The sequence below is a fragment of the Helianthus annuus genome, chromosome 15 (assembly GCF_002127325.2).
Source record: "Helianthus annuus cultivar XRQ/B chromosome 15, HanXRQr2.0-SUNRISE, whole genome shotgun sequence".
Taxonomy (NCBI): Eukaryota; Viridiplantae; Streptophyta; class Magnoliopsida; order Asterales; family Asteraceae; genus Helianthus; species Helianthus annuus.
Genome location: NC_035447.2, coordinates 10,930,565 through 10,943,223, shown reverse-complemented (window position 1 = coordinate 10,943,223; position 12,659 = coordinate 10,930,565). Strand labels below are relative to the sequence as shown.

The window sequence follows — 12,659 nt, the reverse complement described above, 5'->3', positions numbered from 1 at the left end:
TGGTGAAAGGTCGATGGGCGATTGTGTAAACGGGGTAGGTATCGAATCGTCGGTGTGTGGGAAGTTAGTAAATAAACGATTCCCGAGATACGATGCATAACCCGCCATGTCGGGCATAGGAGAGTGTATGAAAAATGGACGAGCCATTGGACGAGTGGGTGGTGGGCCAGGATTATTTTCTTGGAATGCATACGGGTTGTTCGGGTCAAAAGGACGGTTATGAGGATGCATTTTTTCGTTTTGTAGATGGAGAATTGAAGATGAATGTGGTAAAAAAATGGAAGAAATTGTGAAGTTTTATAGTGGAAAAATTAAATTTTATTAGTTTTTTTTTTTTTAAATAGCCGTGGCCAACGGCTAGCCCAACGGCTTCTTTTGGTTTGTCCAATTAAAGCCCGTCATGTCAGCTTGGCCAGACCGCCCCACGCCCGGCTTGAAACCCATGCCCCAAGGGCCACGCCCAAACCCATGCCCACCCGGGGTGGTGGCTTGGGCGTTTTCAGCTCACCCACGCCCAAACCCCCACCCCATACCCCGTAGTCTTATGTTAGATAATATGACCATATGCATATTTAAATTTTAAACTATGTTTGCAATATGTAAAAAGTAAGAAATTTATATCTATGTTGAAACTTAATTACATTTCTATATGTTTAGTTTTTCCTACCACATGTGCATTCTTTAACGTTACCAAACAATGAAACCCATTAATTTTTTCGGTCGATATCATTTTTGCTTACCAAACTTTTCCTAAATAACAATTCCATCGTCCCACCAATTCAGTTTCCAGTCCAGTTCGGTTTTCAAAACATTACATTATCAATACCATCATCGTTTTCAAAACATTACATTATCAATACCATCATCCCAAATAATAATACAGATAATACATCAATACAATCATATTATTGAAAACACACAAACTCCATCAAGCTATTACACCTCCTTAACTTCAAGTTGTTGGTCTTCCTCGACAACAAAAGCCGACACAGGAAAAGTCCTAAACAAGCCCGAGGGAGCTTTGAAGGTGATCTTTCCAGTGGGCGGATCATCAACACTGATCTCACTCAAATTTATCCACATCATCATTTCTTTGGTCTTCACACCGGTTAGCTTCTTGATTTTGGACTTCTCAACATACGCGGTCACCTCAGTTGCATAGCTAGCGAGCCGCCCAACCTTTTCGAACTTGTGATCCTTCTTCTTCTTTTGTTTGAGCCAAACAAAACCTGTGTCTTTGACGTACCCGCATTCTTCAATGTCCTCCAATGGCAATAGCCCGTTTGGTAACCCGACTTCGGTTAACAAAACCTTTGTTTTCTCTTTGCAAATTTTGTCACCGTGATAGAGCTCAGTAGCACTGGCTCGTATCTCGTCTGTGATGATAGACATTTTGCTTCTTGTAAATGAGGGATGGGGGTACAACTATATTTATAGTCCAAATGTTATTGTTTGCCCTTCAAGTTGCTAACATTTGCACTTATACCCTTAATAGATATCTAGGCTATTTCGCTCCCTAATAAGGTAGGGATACCTGAACCTCGTTTAATTTAAGTTATGAGAGTTTAAGTTCGAGCTCGTCTAAGCTCGAGTCGAGTCATGAGTAACTTTTCAAGTACCATATGGGCTTGGAGAGGTTATGATTTTTTAATTATCCTATATGGATATATGATTATATTTTTTTACATAGAACATGAGATGTATATTATTTATTTTTTATCCTAATTTTATATTTAATACTAACTTTTAATTTAATTATATATTTAATATATTAAATTATTATATATTAATAATAGACTCGTTTGAGCTCGCGACTCGAGTTAGATAAGTAAAGCTCAGACTCAAGCTAGTTTATTAAACAAATTTATTTTTAGACTCGAGATCGTCTTGATTCAAGCATATAACAAGTTTATCTTGAGTAGCTAACGAGTATTTTAACTTGTTTAAACCCTCCAGAGGTAAAACCCTTAAGACTATGCTTGTCGACTTTGATTTGTTAATAAAATAACCAAGCATAATAGTGGGCTATGCCAAGGGGGAGTGTTTTTATTATTTTTCAAAATTTAGTAATGAATTTGAAGTAGATAAAAAAGTTGTTACTTATCATAAATTCACAATGGGCACCAATAACTAATCACTTTAAATGTTGGATGCAATTCTCCAACAACTTTCAACCTACCATATCAAAATAAGATATAAACCTCTTTAAATTCTGTAACTACTCACATGTATAAGTCTCTTATATTTGTTACAATAGGATAAATCAATGAAAAATAATGTCTCATTTTGAGACGATAAGCCTCTATTATTGTTGTACCATTTGATATATGAAGTGTATATCTATCCTGAATTAGGTATTTTATCAATAACTTGATTGTGACACCCCACGTTAAGGGTGTTTAACGGATCGAATTACTTGAGTTAATTATATTTATAAAACGGATACAAACTTGAAATTTTTTTTATTTAACATAAAAATACAAGTCTATAGAACTAATAAACCATCAAAATGTCAAATGACCATAATTAGAACAAAAACTTCCAAATTACAAAATTGAACTAGCTTTTTTTTTTTTTTTTGAAAGGCGAACTTTATTAACACACCACAAAAAACGACGGGAATCTCCAAGGCGGAGACTCCCAATCCAAATTACATCACGTCAAAACTAAAAGACTGCCAATCCCTCCAACCCACGGAACCCTGTTTACAACGATTAGAAAACCAAAGAAAACTTAAAACATTAATATCTACAATAATCTCAGCCACGTTTCGCCTTTCATTCTTGAAAATCTTCTCGTTCCGAGCTTTCCATATACGCCAACAAGCAATGATCAAAATGCCCTTTATAATAAACCTCTTACCCGGGGGCCAAGAGGAGGACGTGAACTCATGCATAATGTCGGCCACAGAGAAGAAAAAGAACGGTTGATGTTTCAACCACCTTGCAATCCCGCTCCACACCTCATTGGCAATGATGCAAGCAGAAAACAAATGATCAACACTCTCCTCTTGATCTTCACAAAACGAACACAACCCATCCCCCACGTTTATGTTCCTCCTAGCTAACGCTTGCTTCGTCGGGATCCGATCCATCAACATTCTCCACATAAATATGTTGCATTTAATTGGCACCCATTTACACCAAGAAAACACCGCATTATTATCACTAGGGTAACCACTATCAATCCATTTCTTAACTTCTAAAACTGAGAAATGATCGACTGCACCTCTGTCCCAATACCACTGATCATTCGACACCACCAGGACCTGCCCCTCAATCATCTGCATACATGCCTGCAGCTGATCTAATTCCGAATCTGTAGACAAAGGTCTTCTCCAGTTCCATTGATCACCATTGATCCGGTCCCCCACCTTACACCCCTTATTACTTTCTAGACTAAATAACTCCAGGAAAAGATTTTTAATGGGGGTACGAGACACCCAAGGGTCAATCCAAAAACGTATGTCCGTACCATTTCCAAGGCGGCCCCGAATCATGCTAATGGAGTTTACATCATCCACTTTTAGCCGAATCCCACTATTCACCACCTTCGTCCACGTACCCGTAAAGGTAGAACTCTTTGGATAAACTTCCCATTTCCTATTTGACCCGTGGATAGAATCAACTACCCTCCTCCAAAGCGCCTCTCCTTCTTGGCGATACCGCCATAAACACTTGACCAGAAACGCATTATTGCAATCTTCAAGTTTTCTAATACCCAAACCGCCTTGGTTCATAGGATTAGTGACTTTATCCCAACCCACCCAATGCATTTTTTTCACATCCTCACTACCTCCCCACAAAAACCTTCTGATCAATCCTTCTAAAACATTCACAACTCCCACCGGAGCCTTAAAAAGAGAAAAATAATACGATGGAAGGCTTTGTAAGATGGATTTAATGAGTGTCAACCTACCTCCAATCGAAAGCGTTTTGGATTTCCATCTTGAAAGCCTAGTTTTGAAAACCTTAACCACCGGGTCCCAGTTATTAATCCTCGTCATGTTAGCGCCTACCTGAATCCCCAAATAATTAAATGGTATACAAAATTGAACTAGCTAAATGATATAAAAAAAGTTCAGTGTGAAGTAGCAAGAGACACTATCCAAGTTAGAAGTTTGTAGAAAGTGGTCAAAATAAGCCAACTTGGGGCTGACCTACTTGATAGATGCGCATGTCTCTTAGAAGAGATGTCTCGGGTTCAAACCTGAATAAAAAGAGTAAATTAGAATATATGATGTAACATCGAGTATGAGTAACAAACCTGAGCAAAAAGAGTAGATTAGAATATATGATGTAACATCGAGTATGAATAACATTTGTAGTTTAAAATATAACAACCAAAATGATATAACCTCCAAGTAGGGCTGTAAATGAACCGAACGTTCAGCGAACAGTTCGTGAACCGTTCGGCGGGAAGTTCGTTTATGTTCGTTCGATTAGCTTAACGAACAAACACGGACAAAAAATCTCGTTCGGTTAGCTTAGCGAACGAACACGAACATAGGTCTCGTTCGTTCGACTGTGTTCGTGAACATTCGGTAATATGTTCGGTTACGTTCGTACGTGTTCGTTTGATTATATTAAAAAAAAATAATAAACCTTTTATCTAAACATATTGAAAACTTGAAACCCTATTTTTTTCTAAGTTAGCTAAAATTTGGACATGCTAAGACATTTTTGGGGATAATTATGTCTAAGTTAGTTAAATTTGATTCATCGTTTGGTGGTGTATTAGACTTCTTGTGTTTTGATTTATCATTTGATGGTTGTATTTACTACTTATATCCAATGTTTAATGATAACAATATTTTTATTTTTTTTTATTTTCAAGTTAAATGTTCGTTTGCGTTCTTTTTTATTTGCTTGCGTTCGTTTGTGTTCAAGACCAGTGTTCACGAACTGTTCGTGAACAACTGAATTTCCTTAACGAACAAACATGAACATAAACTTATGTTCAGTATGCGTTTGTGAACAGTTCGCGAACACGTTAATTTCCTTAACGAACGAACACGGACATAGCCTTGTTCGTGTTCGTTCGATTCGTTTACAGCCCTACCTCCAAGCTTTAAGGTTACAAAATTCCAAGCTTCAAACCCCCCTAGTAAAGACCAATTAGAGTTTAGTCTTCTAGACATGTTATTGTTACTTAGGCCATGGGGATTTGGAATTTAGAAAAAAAAAATTGAATTTGTATTTTTAGAATTTAGATTATTGGGATTTCGTAATTTTGAGTTGGGTCATGGGAGATTTGGAATTTAGAAAAAGAGAAACCAATTAAATTTGTATTTTTAGAATTTAGATTATTGGGATTTCATGATTTTGGGTTGGACTTTAGAATAATTGTTAATTTCCAGGTCTAGATGTTGGAACTTAGAAGTCTTTTTCAGTGTATGTGTATAACTGGTGTATATTTAAGAAATAAAAAAACTAGATCCATAACTTTAATTTGAGCTAGGGTTGTAGTATTTCGCGCTTTGCTGCTAGCAGTGTTTATTTTGCAAAAGGGTGTGATAGTAGGAACGTTTAGTAAGGCGGGCAACGTGGGGCAGTTTCGCAACGATTTTGGTTCAAATCATTAAAAAAACTAAACCTAAATGAGCAACGAATTGTAAAACTATTTATTTAGAATGCATTTAATTTTGTAATTATATTATATTTGATACAAAGAATATCTTAAATAAAATTTAATACAAAAAATGGTGAAATGTAAGTAAATATATAATCTAAGTAATGTCGATACTCGATATAACTGCGATAGCAATAAAAAAAGAAACAAATCAAGGTAAATAATAACGGAATATTTGAATCCCACAACTACCAATATTATCGTTTTGTCAAAAAAAAAAAAAAAAAAAAAAAAAAAAAAAAAAGGCCATCGGTTCCATTCGTTAAAAAAATCAAGCCAACAACTTAAATTATTAAAACTAAATCAAATAAGAATTATTTTAAACTTAATCCACAAACAATAAGAAAGTATAATATCTATACATATCTATACATATAAACCAATTTGAGACACATGGCAATCAATGAGACTATCTAGAAATCTATTTTCCCTCCTAAAATATAATCCCTTTAGTTTCATGGTTAACCCTAAATTCAAAATAATAATAATAATAATAATAATAATAATAATAATAATAATAATAATCTACTTGAATATTCTAATAGTCTACTTGAATGTTGTGAATTTCATTTAAGTTAAGTTTCGGTGTTTTATTGGATAAGATTTGAGTTTTAAAAGAAGAATATTTTATTTTCGGTCAGGTAGAAATAATAAAGTATATTAAAATAAATAGATATATATTGACTTTAAAATATATCCCTTTAGTTTCATGGTTAACCCTAAATTCAAAATAATAATAATAATAATAATAATCTACTTGAATATTCTAATAGTCTACTTGAATATTGTGAATTTCATTTAAGTTTCGGTGTTTTATTGGATAAGATTTGAGTTTTAAAAGAAGAATATTTTATTTTCGGTCAGATGTAGAAATAATAAAGTATATTAAAATAAATAGATATATATTGACTTTAAAATATGATGTTACAAATAATATTGAATCCCTAAATTCAAAATAATAATAATAATAATAATAATAATAATAATAATAATAATAATAATAATAATAATAATAATAATCCTGAAATCTGATCTCCCTTCACATATCAATTTAATTTTATTATTATTTATCCGTTTAAAAAACATATAAAAGCAAATGTTTATAATTATATATTTTATAGTAAAGATAAGTTTATAATTTCAAAGTAGAAAAATCACTTTAAAAACATAATCAACTTCAAATGGTTAATACCTTATCAACTTCAAATGTAATCAACTACTAATATATTTAGATTATTATAACAAAAATATTAGCACCAGAACAAAAAAAAAACATATTCATTTATCGAACAACCAATTGATGAAAATCAATAGATTTATGAATATAAAACACGTATTAGTAATTAAAAATTATATTAAAATAAAATACTATATAAATTAATATTGTAAGATGAAAGGAGAGGGTGTCACGTGACATTATTTGAAATTCTTTATTTTATTTTATTATATAATTTGACATATTAAATAAAAGAAAAACTTTAAGGAACCCCGTGTATTGTACGGATTGAATAAATGTAATTTTATATACCAAATTCATACTATAAATAAACTAATATGTGACACGTATCATTCATTGGAGTCATCTATTTTTTATTTTCCTAAAGAAAAATTAAAAACATCTTATCTTAAATTAAAAATTTTAAATTCGAAGATAATACTTTGTTAGAAAAATAGAAGGATTCTATTTCAAACTCAAAGTAGGATACGATTTAATATTAAGAGTTAATTGCTTGGATGGTCCCTGTGGTTTCAAGTTTTTTCACGTTTAGTCCCCACCTTTTGAAAATAGCAGGTATGCTCCCTATGGTTTATCATTTTGTTACTCGGATAGTCCCTGAGTAAATGTCAGTTAGTTTGGAAATAGCATGTATGCTCCCTATGGTTTGTCATTTTGTTACTCGGATAGTCCCCAAAGTAAATGTTGGGGGACTATCCGAGTAACAAAATGACAAACCATAGGGAGCATACATGTTATTTTCAAAAGGTGGGGACTAAACATGAAAAAACGTGAAACCACAGGGACCATCCGAGCAATTAACTCTAATATTAATTTAGTATTTAATTAATATAAGATAACTATACAAAAGAGGCGGGAAAACAGAAAATTAGATGGTTCCAATAAATGACATGTGTCACACATTAGTTTACTTATCTCTTTAGTTTCATAGATAATCCTAAATTAAAAAAAATAACCCTAAAATCTTGGTAATAGTTAATCCTAATTTCAAAAAAAAAAAAAAATCCTGAAATCTTAGTAACAACATTCCAAATCTTCAAATAATACATTTAATGAAAATATTCGTAAATTATCATTATTCATGTTACATCTTTTTTTTAAACATTGAGTGTTTTTGTAATTTACATCCATTCTATCTTTTTATTTATCATTAAATTTAAATGTAATGTAATACGTAAATACAATAATACGTATTATATAATATATTTATTTTTGTATTATTTTTAGTGACAGTTTGATTACATTCTTCTCTGATAAATTTTATAATACTAACATACATCATCTTTATATTAACTTATTTATGTCAATTGGTATATAAACTAGTACTTAACCCGCGCTTCGCGGCGGTTTCATAAATTACGATTAATATACGAAGCGGTTTCATAAATTATGATTAATATACACCGAATCAAAGCGAAAACTATAATTATTGTGTCAACACAAATGAATATGTAACCAAAATCCCAGACTATAGATCAACTCCAGTATTGCAATCAAATAAAACTACTTCCACCTAAATGGTTGTTGAGTACATGTGTTTTGTACATTGAACAAAACTTATTGTAGTTTTTTTCCTCCGGTTTCTGTAGACGTACCCTTCTTTATTTTTGTTCACAACACCTAGAGTATTCGCAATAATAAGTAACTTGATACCTAAATAATAATTTAGACAATACAAACACCCTAAACCCAATAACGAAAATGTTATCTACAAAACTCCTAAAAATCGCTACTCAAATTAATTAAGCAAAGATCTCCAAAATTATTGTTGATAATCCAATCCATATAACCAAAACCCTACATCCACCTTTCAAAAAGAAAACCCACAAATTAAACAAATTAAAGATTCTTATCAGATAACAAAAACCCATGAACAACATACATATATTTAACCAGCTTAATCATAAGTTTCTTTGCAGTTGTGCTTTTTTCGGACCCAAATTGATGCATCGTTTTCAGTCGTATTTAAGATCATAGATGAGGAGTCTTGCACACCCGAATTATTATCAGATTGATGTGATTGGAACCCGTCTTCATGTCACCGTTCTCGTTTCCGGCCAATAAGCTCGCCGCCGTCTAACTTCTTCACTGAACCATCATCGATGCACGGTCGGACAATCGACCACCGACATGCTCAAGGCTTAGATTGGTAGCAGTCACACGTCGGAGTACTCACCGGAATCCCTTCGTTTCCGGCCAATAAGCTCGCCGCCGTCTAAGTATGCACGGTCGGACAATCGACCACCGACATGCTCAAGGCTTAGATTGGTAGCAGTCACACGTCGGAGTACTCACCGGAATCCCTTCGTCCTCGTCGGCTCTCAGCGTATGTATGTGTGTGTGAGAGACTTTTGAGTTGTTACCTAGTGTCCAAAAAGCAAAAAGTAAAACCTACTGTGCCAACAACTAAAAGTCCTAAAGTTCAAAAAGGCAAAAGCTAAAACTGATTGTGGTAAAAACTAAAAGTCCTAGAAGTATTCTGGCGCAAGTTGATGTTGTAAATTGATATATATAATAATGTCTCCCTCTTTAGTTTGTATTTACAAGAAATATTTATTAAATAGTTTAAATTGTTCAACCCGTGTAACCCACGGGGAACTAACCTAGTAATATAATAAAGTAAATCATATGGGGACACATAGCGCTCTATTAGGTGATCTTAACTATTTTTTCCCGCCTAAATAAATAGATATAGATAAGATAATATTTGTTAAATAAAAAATATATTATTTTAATCCATAAATTTTATCTTTTACCCTAAACATATAGATATAGATAATATTTGTTAATAAGATTCAAATAAAGAATATATCCTAAACAAATAGATTTAGATAATATTTGTTAATAAAATTCAAATAAAGAATATATATTATTTTAATCTATGAATTTTATGTTAATAAGATTCAAATAAAGAATATATCCTAAACAAATAGATTTAGATAATATTTGTTAATAAAATTCAAATAAAGAATATATATTATTTTAATCTATGAATTTTATCTTTTACTATTTTTTTCCATTTATATTTATCATGTCTTTACTTTATAATAGGGTGATTAATAAAATTGAATTATAATAAAATAAGAATACGTAACTCATGGCTTCTACTAATGTTTAAGATTTTTAATTTAAAATTATAAATGAACATTTTTCTACTAAAAGCTCCAATTATTGAGGTCGCTGTAAATTCTTTCATCGCCGGAAAACTTCTTTTTGTCCGGAAAACTCAAGTTTTTGGCCGGAAAACTCAACATTTTCGTCACAAACCTTTTTGTAACCTTAGATCGGAACTTTATGAACCTTTTCCGGCGATCGGAGACTAACAACATTAGGGTTCTGTTAGTCAGTGTCCATTGGAACCCATATATGTTAATAGTTGGGACAGCCAGTTTTTAAATTGGAACTGCTAGCGGCCAACGACGAATAGTTGAGATTATTAAAATCTAATATTTCTTTCTTTAATTCAACTTTTCACCAGTTTTGTTGGTGTGAAATTTGATGACTTTGTTTCTATTTTATAATTTTAAGAGGTTTATCCCATGAAATTTAATGTTATTAGAGGTTTGTCCCATGAAATTCAATGTTATTAATGATAATTTATGAATTTATCATGTATGTTCAATCAAAACTATCAAGAGTAGATTAAAAATAATAAGTATATACAAATAATAAATTATATCGTTTTTATTAATCAACCCGTGTAACACACGGGGCCATAACCTAGTCTTTGTTATAAAATAAAAGGTAAATAGAAAACATAAGAAAAACACTATTTCAGTAAATAGTTTTTAAGGAACACCAAAATGGTAAATACCTTTTCTACCGACACTACTTTAGGAAAAAAACTCAACCTCACATACATGGCCGGCCCTGAAGGTGGGCGGGGAGGACCACCGGCCAGTGCCCGATATTTCGAAGGGCATGTTATTTTTTAAAAAACTCCAATATGTATATGTAAAAATAAATAAATTAATAGGGTATACCTACACAAATACCAACATAGACCCACTTACAAAACTATTTCATGGCTTAGATTAGTTATGAGCCCAATACTCAATTTCATTAAAGCCTAAGGGCACTTTTTTTTCAAGATCGGACAGGGTACATGAACTTTCAGGGCCGGCTCTGCTCACATACCCTTAGTTAACCTCACATGCCCTTAAGTTTTTAACTGGGTTAAATAAATGAATTTAAATGGGCAACTGCCAATTAGGTTTAGATGAGCCATAATTGGGTTAAATAAATGAATTTAAATGGGTAACTACCAATTAGGTTTATTGTTATTACAATTGTTGCCAAACTATGGAATTTGTTATTTATATAAATTTGTATTATAGGGTCCATTTTATCTATTCGAACAAGGCATTCGAATTCTTGAAGACGACCCTTCAAAACCCTATTTGAATTTAATCACAAAGATGATCATACCCATCCTGAAGTTTATCCTCTAAAGACTCGTAACTTGTTGAAATCAAACTATTTGCATGCGCAGTATTAAATACCTCAATGTTTATTCCCACCATCTTTCTCTTGCAAGTTTGGGCAATAACTTAACAAGTAACACTAATCTCATAGCATTCATTCGTTTGTCTGATCTCTGATAACGGAGAGACAATTGGTAATTTATGTTGGATATTGTTAGATAACGAGTTAATTAAGCATACCCGCGCGTTGCGGCGGGATGTTAACTATGAACATCTTTATCATCATATGAGTCTATTAGATGCGAAAATTTTTAATTTTGCTTTATCCCCATCCTTGTTGATGAAAAACCATTCAAATAAGTTTTTTTTTTTTTTTTTGTCAATAGTAACTTGCAATCCTTCAACACCTTTGAAATTGGGGCAAAACACATACTCCTCAATAAATTCATCAATACATCATCATACTTTTGATAAGTATGTTTTCCTTATTGAACACCCGCCATCTCTATTCAATAATTTCAAGACATCTAAACTACCAATCATATCTAACAAAACTATTCTAGTTCCTCCAACAACAGTCGTCATCATCCATAAATACATAAATATACTACACGAAACCGCTATCAATGTTACTTCATGACATATACACCAAAAGATATCAACATGATGAACACCTTATAACACAATTGACTAATAACTTACACAAAATCATATCTACTTGCAATACACGAAAGATTCAATCACCTTTCATCACAACTACAAAACATGAAACCTGCATGATAGACTGATTTAATAAATTCAAAATATAAATGAAAAACATTAGAACTACTTATTAGATCCAACAAATCTATTCTAATTCCTACAACAGTTTTTTTGTCATCATCCATAAATACATGAACATCCAACACAAAATTGATATCAACATAACTCCATTAATACACCATTAAAAGTCAGCATGACCAACACGATTGACTGCATACAAAAATAAAAAAAAAATTGTAAAAAAAATCAAGCATACAAATGTGTGAATCAATTAAATTCTAAGGAACATATACTAATAAATTCAAGTATATAAATGTATGAATCAATTAAATTCAAAGGAACGAAGAAGAATAGGTAGTTGATAAATGGCGGTGGAACGACGTGAATGGCGTTTGTGAGAATGGAGTGGTGAGTGTTCAATAACTAACATATGATAAAAGTAGCCTTTGGAAGAGGTGTGTGCATGGTATGGCAACCTTTTAAATAGTCACCACTATTGAACCATCATGATCGTTCATATTTATATATGTGATTTAGCAAACCATCACATCCATTTGAAGAGCATTACATATTAATTTGTTGTCCATTTGATCAAACCATCATGT

General features: G+C 32.3%; 1 protein-coding gene across 1 annotated transcript; it reads right to left on the bottom strand.

Annotated features, from left to right (window-relative positions):
• Positions 1 to 771: 771 nt before the first annotated feature.
• Positions 772 to 1,417, bottom strand: LOC110910594. The gene has a single exon (XM_022155217.2). It carries the CDS (start codon positions 1,390 to 1,392, stop codon positions 937 to 939), a length of 456 nt encoding a protein of 151 aa, XP_022010909.1. The 5' UTR covers positions 1,393 to 1,417; the 3' UTR covers positions 772 to 936.
• Between the last annotated feature and the right edge of the window lie 11,242 nt (positions 1,418 to 12,659).

Excerpts from the sequence above, each read along its gene's own strand:
- LOC110910594 (XM_022155217.2), bottom strand. The coding sequence starts at position 1,392 with ATGTCTATCATCACAGACGAGATACGAGCCAGTGCTACTGAGCTCTAT.